The 22,480-nt window shown below is 39.2% G+C and overlaps 1 protein-coding gene across 1 annotated transcript; it reads left to right on the top strand.

Moving 5' to 3' along the window:
- Positions 1–12,335: 12,335 nt before the first annotated feature.
- dnajc24 (DnaJ (Hsp40) homolog, subfamily C, member 24) lies at positions 12,336–21,467 on the top strand. Its single transcript, XM_085778225.1, has 5 exons — positions 12,336–12,629; positions 14,999–15,102; positions 16,974–17,109; positions 20,434–20,502; positions 21,097–21,467. Exons 2-5 carry the CDS (start codon positions 15,001–15,003, stop codon positions 21,282–21,284), a joined length of 495 nt encoding a protein of 164 aa, XP_085634351.1. The 5' UTR covers positions 12,336–12,629; positions 14,999–15,000; the 3' UTR covers positions 21,285–21,467.
- Positions 21,468–22,480: the final 1,013 nt, after the last annotated feature.

Here is a 22,480-nt window from a genome sequence, read left to right as displayed (position 1 = left end):
CTATAGTTGTTAGCTGGCTGACACGGACAAAAGGAAAAATTCCCATGAAATCAGCTTGGCCAAGGTAGCTAGCAAACCATAACCTAACCATGCAGTGGTCAGTGGCAGACCTGCTGCCACGTGAAAACAGTAAGTGTCAGTTGTTCATATTTGTCAGATCAATCAAACAATGAGTGAGACCAGAACAGATGCTTATTAGCTAAACGAACAAGGGGAATATTAGCTATTAGCATTGCTTAATTGTGGCATTCACTTAACTATTTCACTAATTGTGCAGGTGCAGCACCGGCTGTCATATATCCAGAAAAATATACCTCCCTGGTATCACATCAGACTTCATCCAGTGATGTTAACCTCACTAGGTCTGCTGAATACAAAATAGACCAGGCATGGGATACAGTTGATTAAATGAGTCAAGTCTTGTGTGCTGCTGCTGGGCTGGAACAAAAACTGCCAGCCACACTGGCCCATATAGTAAGGGCATTTTAGCAGATATTTGACCAATCTGGGAACTAAATCCTTACCAAGAAATTTATTCACAATTGTCTTTAGGAACGTGCGTAATATCATGTCTTAAAATGTTGAAATTCAACTCCCGTGGGAAACCCCCTAAAAAACTACTCAAAGTTGGGGTACCCGTAACTGGATTTTTGAACATTCCGAAATGTTAAATTTGGCCTTAGGTAACTTGTGAGGGGTCAAACTAGGGGTTTTTCATGATTCTGAGTTGATCGCAAACATTAGTTTTACACCCAAAACACTCCTTGGTGGAGAAAAAAACAGCCATACCCACTTTTCTTGTTCATCGGAACCCCCACTACCACCAATAGAATGTATTGCAGAGAAGCCATTCCTTATCATTGCAGAGGTTGTGTTACATAATACTACTAAATACTCAATATATAACTTTTATTCTACCTTTTTTTCTACAGGACATTATACAGACCCTCCAGGATTTTGTGGTGTCGCTAAATTTATTAAAAAAGTTATTATAAATGTAATTTATTATGCAGATCGGTAGCAAGCAGCGAGAGAGAAAAGACAGTGGACATGCACCAGATTTCACATACCAGCAACAACTGAAACAAGTTTGTTCGAAATGAAGATAGGAAAAGCACAAAAAATACAGAGTGGTGCTACATTGATTGCAAACATGATAATGCTAATCTGCACACACACTGAGCATCAATCTCCATCAAGCATCCAGGCTCTAAGAGGTTGTTTTTGAAGAATGGAAAAAGATGTTGCAGTGTGTCACAAACTTGTTCATTTCAGCTTGGGCCTATTGCTTGGTCAACGAGGAGTTGCCGAGGGCAACGTGACGTAAACGCATACCCTCTATTGCTTGGTCATGACCGTATGGTAGCTGTTGTAGTGTATTATGGGATTTGTAATGTGAGTAATGTGAATGCTATATTGGTGGGCCATTATTAACATAATATTTTTCTTGAAGGCCATATAAAAGTGTATCGCAGGACAGATCTGGCCCCCATTTTTGACATGAGATTGACGTGTGTGCTAGATTAATGTCCAACAATGTAAAAAGGTAGAATATAAGTTATATAAGTATTCAGTAGTAATAGTAGACGTTTTTTGTGACATTAAAGAAAACCTCTGTCATGCACAGGAATAGCTTAGGCTACTTTATCTCTAATGTATTCTATTGAGTATAGTAGATCACCGCCTAAACCTAACTGCAAAAATCCTTGTGAAGACAATAGGCCTACACCATGTTATCATGTTAGTTTGATAGCTAATGGAGCAGTCAGCCAGCATTTAGGAAAATAAAATGGTCAGATGGTCATCAGATTCAGTCGCACATAGGAGTTGGCTAACTAACCATATTATTTACTGTTAGCCAACTAATAACCATTTGGTAAGACTTTGACGCCTATCTCTATAATGCATTATAACCATACTTATAATGAGTTTAATGTGGTTATAGCATTGTATAACTACAATTATAAACATTCATAAATGATCATAATATTTTATAACAATAATCAATACTTCATAACAATAATCATAACACACTATAAAACATTTTATTGTGACTTATAAGGTCAGGTATTATAATACATTATAATTGTTAGTAACTCGCTGACCATGCCCACATTTATGCATTATAAATATAGTTATAATGTGTTATAATTGGCTTATAAAAGTGTATAACCATCATTATAAATACTCATAAATGATCATAAGGCTTTATAACATTTAGCATAACACATTATAGAGCATTTTATAAAGTATTATAATAGAGTTATAATGCTCTATGATGTGTTATGCTTATTGTTATAAAGCCTTATGATCATTTATGAGTGTTTATTATGATAGTTATACACGACTATAAGCCAATTGTAACACATTATAACTATATTTATAATGCATAAATGTGGGCATTGTCAGTGAGTTACTAACAATTATAACGTATTATAATACCTGACCTTATTAGTCATGATAAAATGCTTTATAGTGTGTTATGATTATTGTTATAAAGCATTATGATCATTTATGAGTATTTATAACTATAGTTATACAGTGCTATAACTGTATTATAACTCATTATAAATATGATAATAATGCATTATAGAGATAGGCATCAAATAAAGTGTTACCACAATTTTTAAGTTTCTTATGGATGTTATCAATAACAATAACTAGTAATAAAAACACAGACATGCAAAAAAAACGTAATGGAAACACTGTGGCAGCTGAAAACAGCTAGCCATGATAGCAAATTTGCGGAAAAGTTGCAGTGGCAAGGCCAAAGAATTCATGATTGAATTTGCATTAATAGTTGCAATTGTGACATCATAAAATCCTGGAGGGTCTGTATAATGTCCTGTAGAAAAAAGGGTAGAATAAAAGTTATATATTGAGTATTTAGTAGTATTATGTAACACAACCTCTGCAATGATAAGGAATGGCTTCTCTGCAATACATTCTATTGGTGGTAGTGGGGGTTCCGATGAACAAGAAAAGTGGGTGTGGCTGTTTTTTTCTCCACCAAGGAGTGTTTTAGGTGTAAAACTAATGTTTGCGATCAACTCAGAATCATGAAAAACCCCTAGTTTGACCCCTCACAAGTTACCTAAGGCCAAATTTAACATTTCGGAATGTTCAAAAATCCAGTTACGGGTACCCCAACTTTGAGTAGTTTTTTAGGGGGTTTCCCACGGGAGTTGAATTTCAACATTTTAAGACATGATATTACGCACGTTCCTAAAGACAATTGTGAATAAATTTCTTGGAAAGGATTTAGTTCCCAGATTTTCATATGTTGCCCTTACTAATATAGAATAATTGGCCACACCTGGATTAGACCATAATAGACCAGTATGGGTTGGTCAGATTTTCCACTCCAGATTCAATATAGGCCAAGGGGGGTCACAACATTAATCACCAAAAGAATACAATTTATAACACTTTATTATTATAGTAAAGAAAGTGGTCAGTTTATGCTACAGTCTCTGGCTTTCTCTTTCACAAGCCTGATATTAGTAAATGAATGATTCCAACTTTGCTCATAAGATTTTGTTACTGATTCCCAATCTCAACATGCAACGGCGTTTCTCAGGTGAACTGAGCTTTGCTGTTGATCCTGTGCTTGATACTGTACATCCAGTTCCAGAGGAACATCTTCTAGTAGTAAGGCAAAGGCCCCTTATTTTATTAATGCAGAAAAACGGCTCCTTGGACCCCTGGAGACTTTTGACCCCATCAACCAAGCAATTCTCTTTCTTTGCTCATGTTCACCACTCTCTTTCCAGACTAGATTATTTCCTCATATACAGTATGGCTCCTTTATTCCTATGGTTAAGAAAGTAAAGTAAACTGCTATAGTGATATCAGCCCACTTATCCCTGAGACTAGACCTACTTTAAACATTAGAGATGGACCCTGTGGACACTCAGTCCTCTTCTGCTCTCCAATGATACATTTTGCAATTTTATTTCAGCTTACATAGACATTTTATTTGAACTATTAAGAGTTTGTGTCACAGTCTCTGGGGGGAGACTTTAAAATTTTACTTGAAGGGTCAGACAATACCACACACATCATATAATTTACACGTTAGAAATGTAGGAAGGAAATTCTTTGTCACAATCCATCTCAGACCTGGATGGGAAATATTCCAAGGCATCCACTGCTGGATGTTCACCCTGACCTTTTCACTGGCTTCTTTTTCACTTCATCTGAAAAGAGACAAAAACCAAACCCTAACCCTATGCAAGTGCAGTTGAAACACAAACCTCTATGCTGATGACCTCTTGATTTTTGCTAGTGGTCTTGAAGTTAATAGTCCTGCATGATGTCATAATGTCAAATGATTATTCCCCCACGATCCCACTATCTGTTCCAGTTAGAATGGTTTTTCTGAATCATCATTTCTGATCATGGTTTGAACCAGATCGTTGTCATTCAGTGGAGTTAAGAGACTGTGGACTCAAAACATGCCAGAACTCAATAGGTGAAGAGTACTTGGATCAACAAGTGTGCGTCCCATTGTAGGGGGTGCACAAGCAAACTGTGCTAAAAAATAAGGTTCACGTGATGAGATAAGTCAGCTTAAACATCATCTGTTTCTCATGACCTGGTAAATGTGTACAATATTTCTCATTCTTAAATTTGTCCACAGTGTCATAATGAAGCAAAAACATATTCACACCTCTCTCTCTCATGAAATCTCATAAAAACAATGAGATATAATTACTGTCTCACTCATTAGATCACTAGCTTTCCAAGGATTGTTGCACTTTGCTGTGCAGCGGTAGGCTACAGACTGAAAGATGAACCATGAGCTGAATAAGTGTAAAAACCTGCTAACATAGTTGGCTGACTTGCTGGGTTTTGAAGTGTACCGAAGCTTTATTCAGGAAGCAGCTGTCAGGGAACTTCTGTTGACCAGCTGTGTTTCTCTGGCTCCAATTCACTGTAACACACACACACACACACACACACAGCGAGAGAGAGAGACAGACAGAGAGCGAGAGAGGGAGAGAGAGAGAGAGAGAGGGAGACTCTTGCTGGTTCAGCAGTTTAAATCAGTGGAGGGTTTCAGAGCACAGCAAGATGTGACCCATCATCAATCACACACACACACACACACACACACACACACACACACACACACACACACACACACACACACACACACACACACACACACACACACACACACACACACACACACACACACACACACACACACAGAGGGAAGCAGGTGGAAGGCAGACTGTGTGCGTGTGTGTGTGTGTGGCAATCTGAGGTGAGGACAAAATGTGGTCTTTTTCCACTCCAGTGTGTTTCCATACACTGGTAGTTTGCAGTCACTTGCATTTAATTTACAGTTTCTGCGTTGTTGAGTTTAAAAAGCATAGAGTGTGAGGTGGGGTGTGTCAGGCCGGGTGTGTGAGACTGTGGATGTGGTGTAAAAATGCCATAACTCAGAGCACAATAAAAATAAATGGTAAGACCCATGTCTTTATCACCCATGTTACAGTAAGATCTAAAGCTCAGGTTCTCAATAATAATAATTAATTGCCATCTTTCATGTCAAGTAAAATGAAGCACCAGTCGTTTATATTAATATGCATCATCATAAGGATGTGAAAGCATGTGCACAGGGTCTCATGGTGTCATGGCCGTCACTGTGGACTCATGTGTTTGTGAAATATTCTGTGTAAAATGAACATTGAATTATGCACGATCTCACCTCAGCCAATTTCTGCAGCAGCTTCTCACTCCAGGACAACACAAGGAACCATTGTTCCCCAGTTACTGCAAGTTTGGTTTCCTGGAAACAAGTAAAATTCGATTTAGTCATGAGTAGAAAATTTGGTTAAAATGTGCTCCCAAAAAGACCTTTTCATACAAAGCATTGCAGAAATTAAAAAAATCTCAAATCAGAAGATCAGGTGGTGCCAATATCTCAGGAGGTTTGGACGGATGGATCAACAAAACATCTTATCTTACCGCAGAAGATTTTTCTAGTAGCAGAAACTTACATATTGTAATGTACTGGACCACACTTCAGTCATGTGTCAAACTTGTTCAGTTACAACAATAAAGACGAGACAAACATGTAACTGAGAACAGCTTATAGATGTTGTGTATTCTATGTATTAAAATATTGTAAATACTGAGAGGAGGAGAGGACAGATAAACAGACTCACACATGACTGTAACCAGCTGATACTGGGCTGAAACAGGTGATAGGAAACCAGCTGGACCAATAGACTGAAAGCAGCCGATACTGGACCGCTGCCAGGTGATGATACCAGACTGAAACCACCTGGAATGAGACTGAAACCAGGGATATGTCATACTTTGACCAGGTGGTACCATCTACTAAACCAGACTCAGACTAACTAGTGTTTGTGTCTCTCACCAGGGGTGCAGATCCGATGTCAGGATTGGATTGGATTTTTTTTTTTTTCCCCTATGCAACTCATACCATGCCACCATAAATCACAACTTCGTAGAGGCTCGGCATATCATTTAAAAAGTACTGCACAGGGAATCATTTATTGTGCTTACCTTTCTTGTTTATTTGTCCTAAACAGCCAACAGTACGTACGTATCACTGCTGTTATATTAGTAAATTATAATGTTAAGGGTCTCAGGCATGTAATGTCTATTCACATTCTTATCTTTTGCTTCCCTCTGACCCTCCCAGAACCAATTCTTCTCACCATCTTCCTTTTCTCTCAGTGTAGGACTACTACATGATTAATTGATATGGATGAATATCAAAATATGAAGCCCTAAGTGATTGAGGGGGTTGTTTCTTTAAAGCCTGCTGATGTCATCAGTGTCTGTGTAAGAAACTACCCGTTCATTTGCATCATAGTGGAGGAGACCGGAGATGGAATGTGGAGTCAGAAATACATTTGTCAAACTGTTCCACCATTTCAATCATTTCTTTTTAGATGTGAATCTAAAATGTGAAGAATGTGAAGTCTGAAAATACATTTATTCAATTTTGAATCATTTGGGGTATTTTTATTGTGTGTGTGTGTGTGGGGGGGGGGGGGGATTCATGTTTTTCAGAAATTTGGGATCTGCACCAATGTCTCTCACTCACCAACATAAACAGCACAACAATGATTACCACTGTGCCAGGACAAAGCCAGCTCCAGGGACTGGATATTACCTATAGGCCTGAAAAAGCTGCCATCACAAAGACGAATCCAGGAAGTGGCAGGTTTGTTTTGAGGTAATACTGTAATTAACAAGTTTAATTCTGTCTAGAATTTGTTTGAAAAAAAAATGCCACTTCATGGAAACAATGGATTTATGAGTTGAGCTCAGCATCTGCATTAGGGCCTACACCGATCGTTTCACTGGTCAGTGGCTTTAAATAAATGGGACGCCTTCTTAGCCTTTTCATCCAACTCTAAACTTTCAGCTGAAGCAGAGAGAAAAGCTTCTTATTTATTTATGTGTTTGTAGGCGTTAAGTGTGCGGTTGGTTTGTCCATTAGAGACAATAACAGCAGTGGTGGATTCAGTTAATAAGAGAGCTAGTTGTTTTTGTAATGATTATTATTTTAGTTAACACCTTTCTAATGAGCAGCTGTTCTCAATTCTCTCTCTCTCTCTGTGCGAGTGTGTCAGTGTGTGTCTGTGTGTGTGTGTGTGTGTGTGTGTGTGTGTGTGTGTGTGTGTGTTTATGGCGTCAGATGGGTTGCAGAAAGAGAATCCGATGTGTGGGTCAGTGATTTTATCTGATTGACATGTTGTAGTTGTTTCTATTATTCTGCTTGTTTATCCTATTTTATTGTCTTTTGTAATTAACAACAGGTTTACGATCACAGGCAGGTAGATGAGCCTGTGTGTGTGTGTGTGTGTGTGTGTGTGTCTTGTCTCTGCCCGGTTGTTCTTTTCTGTCTTTAATGAGCCAGAGATTGCTGTTATTATCGTCTGTGTTGTTTCTTCAGCTCACACATTTCTAATGAACAGCTGCTCTACGTCTGATGGTGCGAGCCAGCACATACAAACACAAATGGACGCGCAACACACGTTTAACAAGGCTTTGGGTGCTTGAGGGTAATGGGCTTTTTGGACCAAAAGGGCTGTTGTTTTTTTATATTCTAAATAAATGGTATTTTAATACAAAACACATCCTATAAACCATTTCTGGGTATTCGTCCAGGTTTTTAATGTTTTACCTCCATTTGCCTTCTCATTTCAAAATAATGTGCACTAATACCCTAGTGCTCTAAGTAGGCCTTCTTCAGTCTGCGTTTCATTGAAATATTTTTTTTCTTTATTTGGACAAACTGCACTTGTATTACATCAAGTGCGTAGGTCCATCTTTAAATGACTGACACCAAGGATCAATGGTCAAAAGCTGTCTTGTTTTAAGGATGTCACATTACATCACAGTCTAATCTCCAAATCTAACTAAAAATAGGCTATTGAATTTCATTCCAACAAAAAATAAAGTAAGGTAGCCTATCTTGCATTTCTTGAGAAAATTGGGTTGTTTATATTAGACAAAAACATCTTCACATTTGCAAATCAGCAAATGAAGCAAACCTAACTATTGACAGCTTATTCACTGAAGCTTGCTAAGTTGTAATAAAGTTAAGGAAGTATATTTTCTCCTTTGATGGCTCCTCTGTCATTATGGTTGGTTTTAAACTGCCAGGCAGTTTTTGTTTATTTATTTGAAGAATAAATGATATATTTTTCTGTCGTTGCCTCTTAATCTGCCTCCAGCGTCGATGAGTGAAATCCCAGACAGGGCCATGTTACCCCTGCTGTGACTGGAGGTGGAATTGCTTGAAGGACAGAAATAAAGCTTTTGTCATGACTTCACAGTTACAAACTGATTTTGTTTAGCAAAAGGTCTGCATGTAGTTGCGATAGTTTTCCTGTTGTTCTTGAGGTCTAGATCTTCAACCCATCAATCACAGTCTGCCAGTAAATTCCAATTGTAAATTTGGATGGTTTAAATTTAGCTAGTGAGTGTTTCTGGCTTGGCAATTATATAAATGAATGTATCAAAAAAACAATGTGATTTCATTCTGGTTTGATGATGATTGTTCTCTCTTTTACTTTTAAAATTAATGAATTATGGATTATCCATTGATACCCAGACCTCTTCCCTTCTGTCAGTAATACACTCATGCATTGAACAACTGAATTCATCTGTTCACAGCAGCTGTTTCTGGCATCTCCAGATTTGCTCAGTAGAAGTCTATAGAGACTATATGCAATTAATCATGTAATTACACAATAACATTATAATATCATGTAGCCTATGTAAATGTCATTTGAGTAAAAAATAAAATTACAATGCAACAATTCAATTTGCATTTGCGGTTTGATTTGACATTGACAGTGTGCAATGTTTAAAGCAGAAGTAAGCAGAATTTTTGTGTTACTGTAATATAAGTCTTAAATAGTTATATCTTCCGACGGCAATCAGTGTTTGGTCCGAAACACGGGTCTGTCAGTCACTCTGCTCTCCTGTAAGCCGAGGAGAAAACGTCTTGTATACTTCCTTGTATCCTACAAGCTTTATCCAATGAGGAGAGAGAACGGCATGAAGGGCTGTGTGTGCAGCCAAGGGATGCGCGTGAATGTGGTGACGTAGGGACGAGGACCAATAGATCCATGACGAGGGCGGGGGCTGCTATCTAACGAAGTTAGCCAAAACGACCGGATCGCTTACTTCTGCTTTAAATTAAAATGCAAAACATAAATGTGCTCAAAGGTTAAAGTGCAAGATTACAACAACCTGGAAATGGAAAATAGCATTTGACTTTTTTTCTTTTTTTTAATCTAAATTGTATCTAGATTTACTCTGTTGTTTCTTATGGTTACACACACACATTAACATTGTTCATGGCTATTTAGATCTAGTTAGGAATTGAATAATACTTTTTAACCAAAATAACTAAGTCTTAGTGACAGTTTTTTCACATAATGAAATTAATCAATTTTTCCCTTAATTTTTATGTTATAGGCCTACGCTCAATTCTTTAAAGAACAAAGCATGGTATTTCCTAATGAAGAAGGCCCAGTAGTTAACTGTGTTAATGCAATAGTGGATTGAGTTGGGCTTCTTTGCCTTTTCTCTAAAACACAGTTCTGCCATACAGTAATAGGACAGAACATTAGAAAAAACACTCTTAATGCCCCATCAACACAAATCCACCTCTAACTACAACCTCTAAATGAGCACAGAGTTAGATCAACACCTCTGACATAGTGTCGGTGAAACGCTTCACAAAGACGATTTATTTCAGGCCAGTTACACAGAACTGCACGGTGCACACCTGTGTTTAATAAAGTGGTAACTACAGCCCCCAATTTGACACGGAATATTTTGTCACTTGGCTAATTGAGCCTTAATTCGCCCAAAATGAAGAAATAATTAACTGCACAACAATGTCAGTCACCCCATGTCTTTCCTCCCCACTCTCTCTCTCTCTGTGGCCTCGTTAAAGAGTCATAAGTGAGTGACAGACAGGAAGTCAGATCATAAAGGTGTCATCGTGCCACCTCATCTTCTCTGTTCCCATTTCAATTAACAGATTGCTCCTGTTCTGTATGTCGGGACATATTTCCCAGCGTGCGGTCCTGTGTTGCTCTTTCCTGGCTGCTATTACTGAGGTTTGGCAGTCAAATTTAACACCAGGATCATGGCCTTCATGCTGAGAACAGCCTGAAAGCAAGGTTACACTAAGAATATTCAAATTACATGTTATCCATCTATATAACTAGATATAGATACAGTCAGATATACATACACTCGCCCGAAGTCTGCTGAGATAGGCTCCAGCTCAACCGTGACCCTAGTGCAGGATAAGCGGTATGGGAAAAATGGGTCATTATCAAAATACAGTGATTTTCCGAGTCAAAAAAGTAAAAAAATTTTATTCAGTTTTCACAAATTTAATTTAATGGGAACTATTTATTAGCATGTTGACCATGTTACCAACTATAATGGACAAGTATAATATTTTTCTTTTTTTTTCATCTATCAGACTGACAAATATCTATAAAAGGCTAATTATACAAAATAGTGTCCAAGCTAGCTCAAAGCCAGCATGAGTCAGCACCATAAAATCTATAAATTATACTTATTAAACTGTTTTTTTTCCATAAAAATATTTCATTATAGCGCAAATCAAAGTAACACCAATGACACAAAAAAAGAACCACATTGAAAATTTTAATTGGAAATATCTTACTTTTTACTCATGAAAGAGACACTCACAATGTATTGTCTTAAATGGCTCTTTTTCTTCTAATTCTTTCTGACCTTGGGAGTTCTCTTACATATTCTTAACCTTTCAAAATAATGGTCTGTGATACCAGTAACACCAATGACACCAAATCGAAGGACAGATATTCTTTTTAAAATATTTTTATTATTAAATAGCCAATTTAGATTTAATTTTATTCATATATTAAGCCCAGTGTTTGCCCATTATTGACCACTTTTTTTTTTTAAACAAAAAAGAGGAAATATTTTTACACTGTCCAATAGCGTTGAACCATGGCAGTGGGACAAGTGTTTTTTTTTAGATACAAAGGAAATTAAAACTGAAAAAAATAAAATAAAACAGTAAATAGCTATATAAACTGAAATTATCATCATCATTTAAAATGGTTTTAAATGACATAATTTTGGTTTAACGTGGATGATTTTTTTAAATTTTCAAGCATTTGTGTGTCTGGAAAGTGCAGGGACATGTTTTTCACCGTATTTTGATTGTATTTCCAAACAACAGTGGACTAACTGGTATACCTGCCAAGTCAGGTTGCTACCATAGACTGTAAAAAAAAGGTTGCTACATCTCTTTGGGTTTGAAGCATTTCAATTTGAACAACATTAATGAGATCTGACAACAACCAAGGGATATTCATGAATGTAGCTACAAGTGCCATGTGGTCTGTAGGCTATAGCTACTTGAAAAAAGTCCTTATAGGCATAATAATAGTCCAGTCCAAAAGCTAACGAAGAAAACAAAGAAAATCAAAAAGGACTCACACATGTAGCGTATATTCAGCTATAGGCTATTCAGATTCATAAACACACATTTTATTATTTTTTTTAGTTGAAATGGTTTGAGCTTTTATTCTTTTAATCTAAAAAAAAAAAAAAAGGCGGAAGGAAGTTCTCCTCAGCGGAACTGAATCGAGGCGGACCACATGTGCAGCTTGTTTTCATGGGGACTCATAACATCGCCGTACACTATGTCGTCTCGCGGGTGACAGCAGTATTTCGACGGCATGTTCAGTGATTTCTATCCAGGTTATAAACAGAAATAGACGGAGCCGAAAGAGAGAAACAAACGACGTGTGTGTGTGAAGCGGGTCAGTCACCACAGCTAACTTTAAAGGACGTTTCCGGTCCAACCGCCGTGAACCGCGGGTTCCTCTGGGCTCCAGGACTGATTCAGGTCTCGGTTCGTTTCGGTGGAGATGTTGTCGTGTTTTTAACAAAGTGTAGAAACACTGAGGACATTTTTCTGTCAGACTTGACGGGGTCGTAGCCTCGCAGCCTCGCAGCCTGCTCTCTGTGTCCTGTGTGTTAATGTCCAGTCACGTCCACCCCGTCAGTCTGATGGAGGACAGTCACTGTTGTTAGGAACCACAACACAAGTAAGTCCCCGTTCAACCCAGAGTAGGCTATGTTGTGAGCCACCCCACATTGTGTTTCTTAATTAAACTTGTGTTTCATTTAATTGAGTCATTACTTAAATAATACCACATACACTACCAGTCAATAGTTTGGACACACTTTCTCATTCAATGGTTTTTCTTTATTTTTATCACTTTCATACCAGGGTTGCCAACTCTCACGCATCTGGCGTGTGTCACACGCTTTTAGGTCCTGTCTCACGCTCTCACGCCAGAGACTTTGCTCACGCCACTCAAACAATTCTCACGCCAAAATCAAGCGATTCAGCAAAAAAAAAAATTAAAGCAAGCTTTGGCACTCATCAATAGGCTCTCTGATTGGTGTGCGCGATGCTTATCCGCGTGTCGATTGGACGGCTGCTCAAGCCTGTGATCACAGCACAGTAGGACGGGGAGTTGTCGATCCGCGACCCCCCACCCCCCACCAACAGCGGCACGGTGCTGAAGCCTGGACCCGACTTGGTCCGAATCCGATGGCCAAAAGAAAGAGGGAGAGAGCGAAGCCCGAGACACAACCTGACCTGACCGAGTTATGTTTTCAGACTGAACGCGGCTCGAACTGACGCCTGCGGTCGGGCTGGTTGGGCCAGGCCGTTGAAAACTATAAAATCAAGATGCAGACTGGGTAGCACAAAAGTACAGCCAGGCAGCTCAGTCCAGAGAGCAGAGGAGAGAGAGACAGCGCAGCAACAGGTGTGTGTGTGTGTGTGTGTGTGTGTGTGTGTGTGTGTGTGTGTGTGTGTGTGTGTGTGTGTGTGTGTGTGTGTGTGTGTGTGTGTGTGTGTGTGTGTGTGTGTGTGTGCGTGTGTGTGTGTGTGTGTGTGTGCGTGTGTGTGTGTGTACGTCTGTGTGTACGTGTGTGCGCAACTGCGCATGCACGTGTGCCATACCTGCAAACTCCGAATGGGTATGTAGAATGTTTATTACAGAAGAGAAACACACATTTCAGGACCTGACTTGTATCATCAGGCTGTAATAGAAGACTGAAAATCACAGGACATGTCTGTTCTGTCCTTTCATATATTAATAGGCTCAATAGGCCGGTCCAGGCCAAAAGCCAGAGCTCCCCACTAGACCAGTTTCATACACTCCAGCCATACAATGATAGGAACCACAGATCTGCTTTTTTCCCTCTTATCTGAAGCAAATGTTGTGTTTTCCCTTTATTTTCTTCTCAGAGTACACCAGAATGCTTCAAATACATGTTAAAATCACAATTTTTTCCTGGGGGGGTGCCCCCAGACCCCCCTAGAGGGATATATTTAGTCACCTATTACACCTCTAGCCTACTCAGTTTGCAGGTATATGTGTGTGTGTGTGTGTAAGAGAGAGAGAGACAGAGAGAAAAACTACAATAAACATAACTATTATTATTATTATAGACAGCCTCATCCCCCCCCCCCCCCCCGCCAACAGAATCTCACTCCAGCCCAGGACCAAAAGTTGGCAACCCTGTTCATACTGCAGACGTCAAAACTATGAAGGAACACATATGGAGTTATGTAGTAAACACAAAAGTGTTAATTAAAACCAAAGTGTTATCTGTCACCTCACCTAAACCCAACTGAGTTTCTGAAGGCAAAACAGCCAACCAGAGCTCAGCTCCTCTGGAACTCCTTCAAGACTGTTGGAAAACCGTTCCAGGTGACGACCTCATGAAGCTGATGAGAGAAGGTCAAGAGTGTCTAAAAGCTGCCATCACAGCAAAATGTGGCTACTTCAAAGAATCTAAAATATAAACATATTTTGCTTTGTGTAACACTTTTTTGTTTACTACATCATCTACAATGTAGAAAGTAAGATGAAAATAAAGAAGAGAAAAAAAACACTGTCCAAACGTTTGGCTGGTAGTGTAGCCTATATAGGCGACATAGACTACATAACTACTACTATACTATATGAATCAGAAAACTTACCATCACAATACTCAAGGTGATGTTTCCAAGTGTCAAAACAAAAATCTACAGCTCTAGGACGGTCAATCCACATTATAGATGAACTGAATAGTTGCTGTTTAATTTTATTGTGAAGCCAGTGATGCGTCTGTGTTCGGCAAAATCGAATTGAAATTTCTGTATAGCCAAGTGTAGTATTTTCACAGCAGCTGCCATTTTTTTTTTAAAAAGGTAGGATAGGCTATATCACAACATTGTTGTTAGCACCGTGTTGTGTTGCTACAGTGACACTCTGGCCCACGATTATATTCTCTACATGTAAAGGAGCTAATGTTTGTTCGATAAAAAAAATAAATAAAAAAATATCACATTGTTTTTTTGGTGAAAATGTAATGAAATAATGACCACTTTCACTGAAATGACACTTCTTGGCAGGGATGTGTGAAGCAGAAAAGAAGGACCTGTATGCTGTCCTGGGAGCCACAGCCTCAGACTCAGTGCAGCAGCTCAGATCAAGATACCAGCAGCTGGTACTACAGGTAAACACAGTGGTAACACACAGCGGGGGGCGTTTAATATCTGATTGTCTCCTCACTGCCCAGCTCCATAAGTCACGGACACTGCCAGTTGCTGTGGCTCATCAGATCTGTCTCATCACACTAACATTACAACAGTGACATTACATAAAACCGACAACTAAGCTAAATCCGAATATAACACCAAAAAGAAAAACACAATTACATTTTTTAACCTTTTTAGCAACTGCATATTGAGACAGTGAAGGCCACAGCAAAGGTTAAATAAAGTTGATACAATTTATAAGGAAATTGATGATGATTTTCTTTGTTTGAAGTCAATCTATAGTCAGTTTGTCAGACTGTGGTCTGGTAATATCTTTTAGATGACTTTGTAACCTTTGTGGCTTTGAACATGCAATTTTACAATTCTTGATTAAGAGTCTTCTGAGAGCTATTACAGTATGTTTTAGGCAAACTGAATGTAAAAAAGTAGGCAGGCATAATGTATCTGAGGCTAGAAGGTACAGTGGCAAGAAAAAGTATGTGAAACCATTGGAATTTATTAGTTTTCTGCATTAATTGGCCATTTAATGTGATCCCATCTGCATCTCAGTCACAAGTATAAACAAACACAATGTGCTTAACCTAATTCCACACAAACAATTATAATATTTAATGTCTTAATTGAACATACAGTATCCATTAAACATTCACGGTGCAGGTGGAAAAAGTAAGTGAACCCTTGGATTTAATAAGTGGTTGAACCTCCTTTGGCAGCAGTAACCTCAACCAAACGTTTCCTGTAGCTGCAGATCAGAACTGTGTCCTCATTGGTCCTCACAGAACTGCTTCAGCTCAGCCATGTTCTTAGGATGTGAATGGCTCATTCCACAGCATCCCTATCGGATTCAGGTCTGGGCTCTGACTGGGCCGCTCCCAAAGGTGGATTTTCTTTTTTTGGAGCTATTCTAGATTATCTAGATAATAATTTACTTCAGCCACTCTGACATTATTATTATGATGCCTTGATAAACAGCAAAGCAGCCCCAAACCATGATGCTCCTCCACCGTACTTCACCTTTGAGATGATGTTTACATGCTAGTATGCAGTGCCATGCTTACACCATACATACAAAAAATACAAAAAGATAAATAAATAAATTCAAAAAAATAAAATTTTTTTAATCTTAGTTTCATCAGTCCACATAACATTTTCCCATTTGTGTTGTAGAGTGGCAAACTCCAGGCCTGCGATGGAAAGCAAAGCAATGAATGCAGAAAACTAGGAAATTCCAAAGGGTTCACATACTTTTTCTTGCTACTGTATAAAACCCAAACCCAACACAGGGAACATCCAAGCAATATACTGTAAATGTATTCAAATTTTTCTAAAATTGTTATTTTTCTGTTGTTTTTTTTACATTAAGTTATATTTTGGGCTTTTCAGGCCGATGTTATGACAGAGACAGTTCAGTTCAATTAAAAACTGGCATGTACAGTATGTGGAGGAAGTTGTGGGTCACTGCATCTTGGCAAAACTGCATGAGCTGCATGATGGAGATAAGGGATGAAATCCACACACTTTGTCCTACGTTTAAACTGCTGCTGGAGTTGAGCTGAGATTTCTGAGTCTTTAAAATGAATGAGAACTTTATTGTTATTTCAGCAATGTACAAGTACACTTGTAACGGTAATAGTGCAGTGAGTCAGCAAGGTGAACAGCTGGTGATTTGGACGTGTGGTTCCTGTGATCTCCGAGTCAGAAAGCGAGAGAGGGGTTCAGGTCCAACAGGAGTCTTTAGTTTGACCAATCAAGTTGGTGTTCTCCAGAATTACAGCCTTTTTAGATTAAGTTTTCTTGTGTTGGTCTGTGTGTGTGTGTCTACGTGTAGTACCACCCAGACCGTCTTCGAGGCGAGTGTGAGACAGAAGTGGAGTCTGGACTGAAGAAGTTTCTGGAAGTGGATGCAGCCTGGAGGATCCTCAGTGACCAGGATCGCAGGAGACAATATGACCTGGAGAGGAGAGGTACCACTTCATATTTCACTTCAATATAATATATCCACCTGTTAATTGTTACAGAGGTAAAAAATGAATTATCATACATGTTTTGTGGAATATCACCCATCCTACTTCATGTAGTAGTAGTAAACCTTTATTTAACCAGGCAAGAATTGCTAAGAATACATTCTTATTAGGGCAATCCAGGTAGATTACTGACAATTCATTTTATATAAATGTAAATCTGATATAAATCTGATACTAGTGTCTATACAAAGGGTGTCAAACAAGCAGGCCAAAACCGGCTGAATTTACATTGTGTGGAAATTACAAAGAAGACAGAAGAGACATAATATTGTTGAAATCTCAAGAATTTTCTCAAGAAATTTCTGGTTGTTCATAATATGTTTTGTAAATGGATAGTTCATTAAATGTAAACATCTTAATAATGTACTTGTAGTTCTCTGCACTAAAACAAAGGGAACGATTTAGACTTATCGCTGTTTATAGGTTATTATACTGTTATTTTACTGGTCCGGCCCATTGGACATTAAATTGCTCTGTACAGTATATAAGTGGACGTGAAGCGTCTCAACTCTTATCCTGGACTGAGACTTTCTCCTTGAGGACATTTCTTGTAAACCTGGAGCCAGTTAGTGTCCATAACTGAACTAAAATGAGTTTGACACCCCTAGTCTATACTATACTTGAAATGTAGGCAATGGCAGCAGAGTGCTTAATTTGAGAGTAAGTTAGTCAACAACCCAAACTCTCTCTGCATGGACTACCTGGACTTCTCACATGGATTTGAGCCTTTCTGACTGTAACAGCCAGACCCACACCCACACCTGCACCTGCACCTTCTAGAGAGTGTGGGTCAGATTATTACTGTTTTTTAATCTCTTGCTCAGTGGTAATGTGAAAGGAAACTGTGTTTTAAAGATGATGTGATTTGAAGTGAAGAAACGTGAGAGTTTTCTCACTCCAGTTACTCACTCATTTTACCTCATTAGACTTGTTTAGCTTCTATCCTGTCTATGTATATGGAGCCACTGCAACACAGCCTTATGTCATGTGGCTTTGACCGTAGAAGTGATTGGTGTCTACATCAGAGGCTGATCTGGGTGCTGTCTGCTTGGACCCACAACATTTACCGTGGATTTAACATTTTGATCCCGAGTCACTGTGGGAGAAACTTCTAAAATAATCAGACTGTGGTCTCAGAAAGTGTAGGAAAGATGTTTTTCTGTTGCTATGTAGAAAAGTTCCAGCCCCTCCCTCACCATTTATCCTATTTTAAATTATCACTAGTTTAGCAGCAATTATTCCTCACGCTAATTAAGAGCCAAGCAAAGTTTAGCACTAATTATTCATGGTTCAAAGTCATTATCACTGTCAAACTGTACAACTTGATAATGACTGTTTCCTCAAGAGTGAACTGTAAAAAGATGAATGTGTGAACATCCATCTGTTCAAATGTCTATCCATCCCTCCATCATCAGTATCCATCAGTCCATCAGTCTGAATGTAAATACATTCATGACTATGATTCTGTCCACTGTGTTTGTGCAGACAGTGTGTCTTTTTGATAGTACGTTTAGACAATGTGTCTCAGTGTTTCTTTGTAAGTCAGTCAGTCAGTTTGACAGTATATATTTTGAAGGTATGTGTTTGACGGTGCCTTTTTTGACAGTGTCTCTTTGTGGTATGTGTCTTTTAGACAATGTATCCTGATAAAGAACATCTAACATCCTCATTTTCCCTAAAAAGTTGGGAAACTGTGTACATGAATACAAACAGAATGTGATGATGTGGAAAAAAATGTTTTGCTTACAAATGAATGTAATCATGAAAAGTCATTAATGACAACTGGGATAGGGAGAGAGTTCAGTAGGTGGTGAAGGTTACTGCAGAGGGAGCATGGAGGTGGATGACTGCTGTGGTGCAGGTGAGTAGCAGGAAGTGGAGGTTGAAATGGACAGTAATGAGAAATCATCCGATTTTCACCAGTGATCTGAGTAGTCTTAAGTGGAGAGCCATTGTTCTTCTATTATACTAAACTGAAACAGGAGACCCAGGTAGCCAGCACCATGTCACTCCCCTGCTGAGAAGCACACACACACACGCGCGCACAACCAGGGGGGAGGAGAGACCCAGGGAAAGACAGACAGCGAGAACAAAGGAAACACCTCCAGTCACAGAGGGGCTGGGATCTTCTTAACATTGAATTGAAACATTGTGTCGAAAGTGTCGTTCAGACAGTGTCTTTTTCTACAGTGTGTCTTCGAGATGCGTCTCTTTTAAAGGGATACGCCAACATTTTTTTTTCCGTGTCTTGCCTCACTCCCGAGTCCATGACAAGCAGATAGACACCATCCTTTCGACTGTGCGTGCAGTAACAAGGGAGATAGAGCCCGTATCGCCCGTAATTAGCTTAGCTCAAACGCTGGAAGTGTATAGGTAGTGTTAGCCTGCATCTTGAGCGGTCAAATGCCGGTAACGGGACGAGATCGGTCAAAACGGAGGGTTCAAGCAAAGACGGTTTATTTTGGTTCAAGCTAGCTACATCAAGGGTAGGTTAGCTTCCTATTTCAAAGTAAAAGCACAAATTCTATCATCATGGTTTTCTGTATGTAAAGGGCAACGGGTGTTTTATTTTGTGAAAGTAACCAGAAGTGCGTTGGTCACAACGGTTAGCTTGAGTAGCACCGAATTTGTCCGAACAAAATTGTAAACAGCTGGTATTTAGACAAATTACCGACACACTGCTGATCTAAACGGCTACTTTCTCGCCTAAAAATGTTTGAAATGTGGATAAAGTGATATATTTACAGAGTTTAGAGCTGAAATGAAATCAGCTTCTGACTGCTGATTTCGGCTCGGGTAGGAGGCAGGCTAACACTACCTATACACTTCCAGCGTTTGAGCTAAGCTAATTACGGGCGATATGGCTCTATCTCCCTTGTTACTGCACGCACAGTCGAAAGGATGGTGTCTATCTGCTTGTCATGGACTCGGGAGTGAGGCAAGACACGAAAAAAAATGTTGGCGGATCCCTTTAAAGTATGTATTTTAGACATACCCTCTGTTCAGGTTGAAGCATGTGTTTTCAGCCCTCATACATGCATCCTGGTTTCAAACAGGCAACTTTGTCAGATAAAAAAGCAGGTCTAAATGCATGAATTAAAAAACAGGATTTTTGAGAAACACCACTGGAAGTCTGTAAAGTCCATTGCAACACTTCTGCCAGACTGAATACAGACATAGGATGTGACAAATGTTCACAGTGAATGTTATTATGTCTGTTTGTCTTCCTTCTTGTATAATAATGATGCATTTTTGCTTCTCCAGCACAAGAGCTACAACAGGATGGGCCGGTAGATTCTACAGTCTATCTGGAGGACATGACCTGGGACAAAGGTAACTACACAATATGTACACTAAGATACACAAACACAAAATAATAATGGGAATGATCAAACATGTCTTATCCTACATGATATACTCAGCAAGCATACATCCACGAGATGCAGGATATACAGCAGCTGCATTCTGGGTGTAAGATGAAGACGTCCTGCTGCGTTGTAACGAGTTTCACACTGAACTCACTATAACTACAGGTTATTCAGGTTGTTACTGTAGTGCAGTTTGTTAGGTTAGGTTATGTTGTTGAAACTAATTAAAACTAAAAGTTTCCAAAACATAAAAACTCCACTGTTCTCCAATAAACCTTCAAAAAAAGCTTTGCAGTCTCAACACAACCATGTCTCTGTGCTGTCCTCATAGTTTCTGAGGTCTCAGTTTTAAGACCCCACTGTTTATACAGTAGAGGGCTATATAAACCCATAATTTTGTTTTAAATAGTGATTGAATGTAGTGTGTATACAATAATTCAATAATCTCTTTTTTGATCGTTGATCAAAGTAGCCGTACATGTATGTGTTTGTGTCACTGTCTGGTAAAGGTTGATGAGTTCAGTTTTCCATCTAAAATTTGCTTCCTATGTTGTTTCAGATGAAGGTGTGTATACGCTCTGTTGTCGCTGTGGAGGAGAGTTCATCATCTCAGTGGAGGAGGTGGAGGAGGAGACACAGAGGAGGAAGCACAGTGACGAAGCAGAGGACACAGCGATGGGGCAGCACACAGGAGTGGTTGTCTGCTGTGATACGTGTTCCCTCAGTGTGTGTGTCACATGGTCATGACCTCAAAGGACTTCAATGTGAAAATGTCTATAATAACACTCATGCAAACCTTTCACTTCAGATCACCACAGTCTCCTGTGGGTTGGTGGTGGAAGTCACAAGTTGAGTTTTGTGCTGTTGTTGCTAACGTCTCAGATTTTATGAATCACGCTGAGCACCAATAAAATGGCTCTGTGAGAACAACCCGTGAGTGTATGGGAGTTTTAATGTTGATTACAAATGTGTGAAGGTGATTGTCGTGGCCTCTACGACACACACATTTGATGTTTAAGGGTTCCTACGCAAGTATGGAAAGTATGGAATTTGATTTGATACATTTCCAGGTCTGGAAAAGTATGGGAAATGGAAATTATTGTGTGGAAATAATATTTAACCTAATACTTATCTGGGTTTGGTCTTATCTGAAGTTATTTGGGTTAATTATTTTGTATGCGCTATTGTACCTAGCTACAATCTCCTGGAAATTATTGGGTTACATAATAGCATACACTTTCAGAATAATGAAAACAAATGATCAATTGCATGATTTTTTTTTTAATGTAATGCACAACTATTTACTCGTATATCATAAATTATTTGAATTTTTTTTTACCGAGAAGTCTGGAAATTAGGGTCTGGAAAAGTATGGAATTTGGAAATTTCAAATGTGTAGGAACCTTTAATCTTGTCACTCCTGCTCCATATAAAGAACTATCACTCAGTCATTCTGCGAATCCACAAAGCTTCACATCAGACCTGAGAACAGTATTTCATCAACTTTAAATAACCTAATGACGAACAGTCATTTAATTATTTACTTTAATTATTAATGTTCTCCAACCACTGCTCCTTGTAAACAGTGTCAGAGACTCACACCCAAGGCCTCAGGCAGTGGCACCAGAGCCAGTATCACCAGCTGAGGGCCCAGCCCCAAGGGTTGAGGATGGGCCTTTCACACCGAACGCGGCAGGCGGCGGAAGGCGGCAGCAAACCCATTCATTGTGTACGTGCTACCGCGGCGCACCGGCGAACGGCTCTGCGCCGAGCTGAGCGGCACGCGAGGTGGGCGCATGCCGCGGCGGCGCGCTGCGCCCGAATTAAAAAATGTTTAATCTGGGCGCAGCGCGCTGTGACGACATCTCGGCGCGTCCAATAGGAGAGGATGTAGTGGAGTCTGAAAAAAAATCAGCCGCTTGCAGAGAGAAAACAAACGACCA

This window comes from Trachurus japonicus, chromosome 6, assembly GCF_045865225.1.
Source record: "Trachurus japonicus isolate A0001 chromosome 6, Traja_1.0".
Classification (NCBI taxonomy): Eukaryota; Metazoa; Chordata; class Actinopteri; order Carangiformes; family Carangidae; genus Trachurus; species Trachurus japonicus.
Note: the sequence above shows the minus strand (reverse complement) of the source record. Positions and strands in the feature narration are given on the sequence as shown.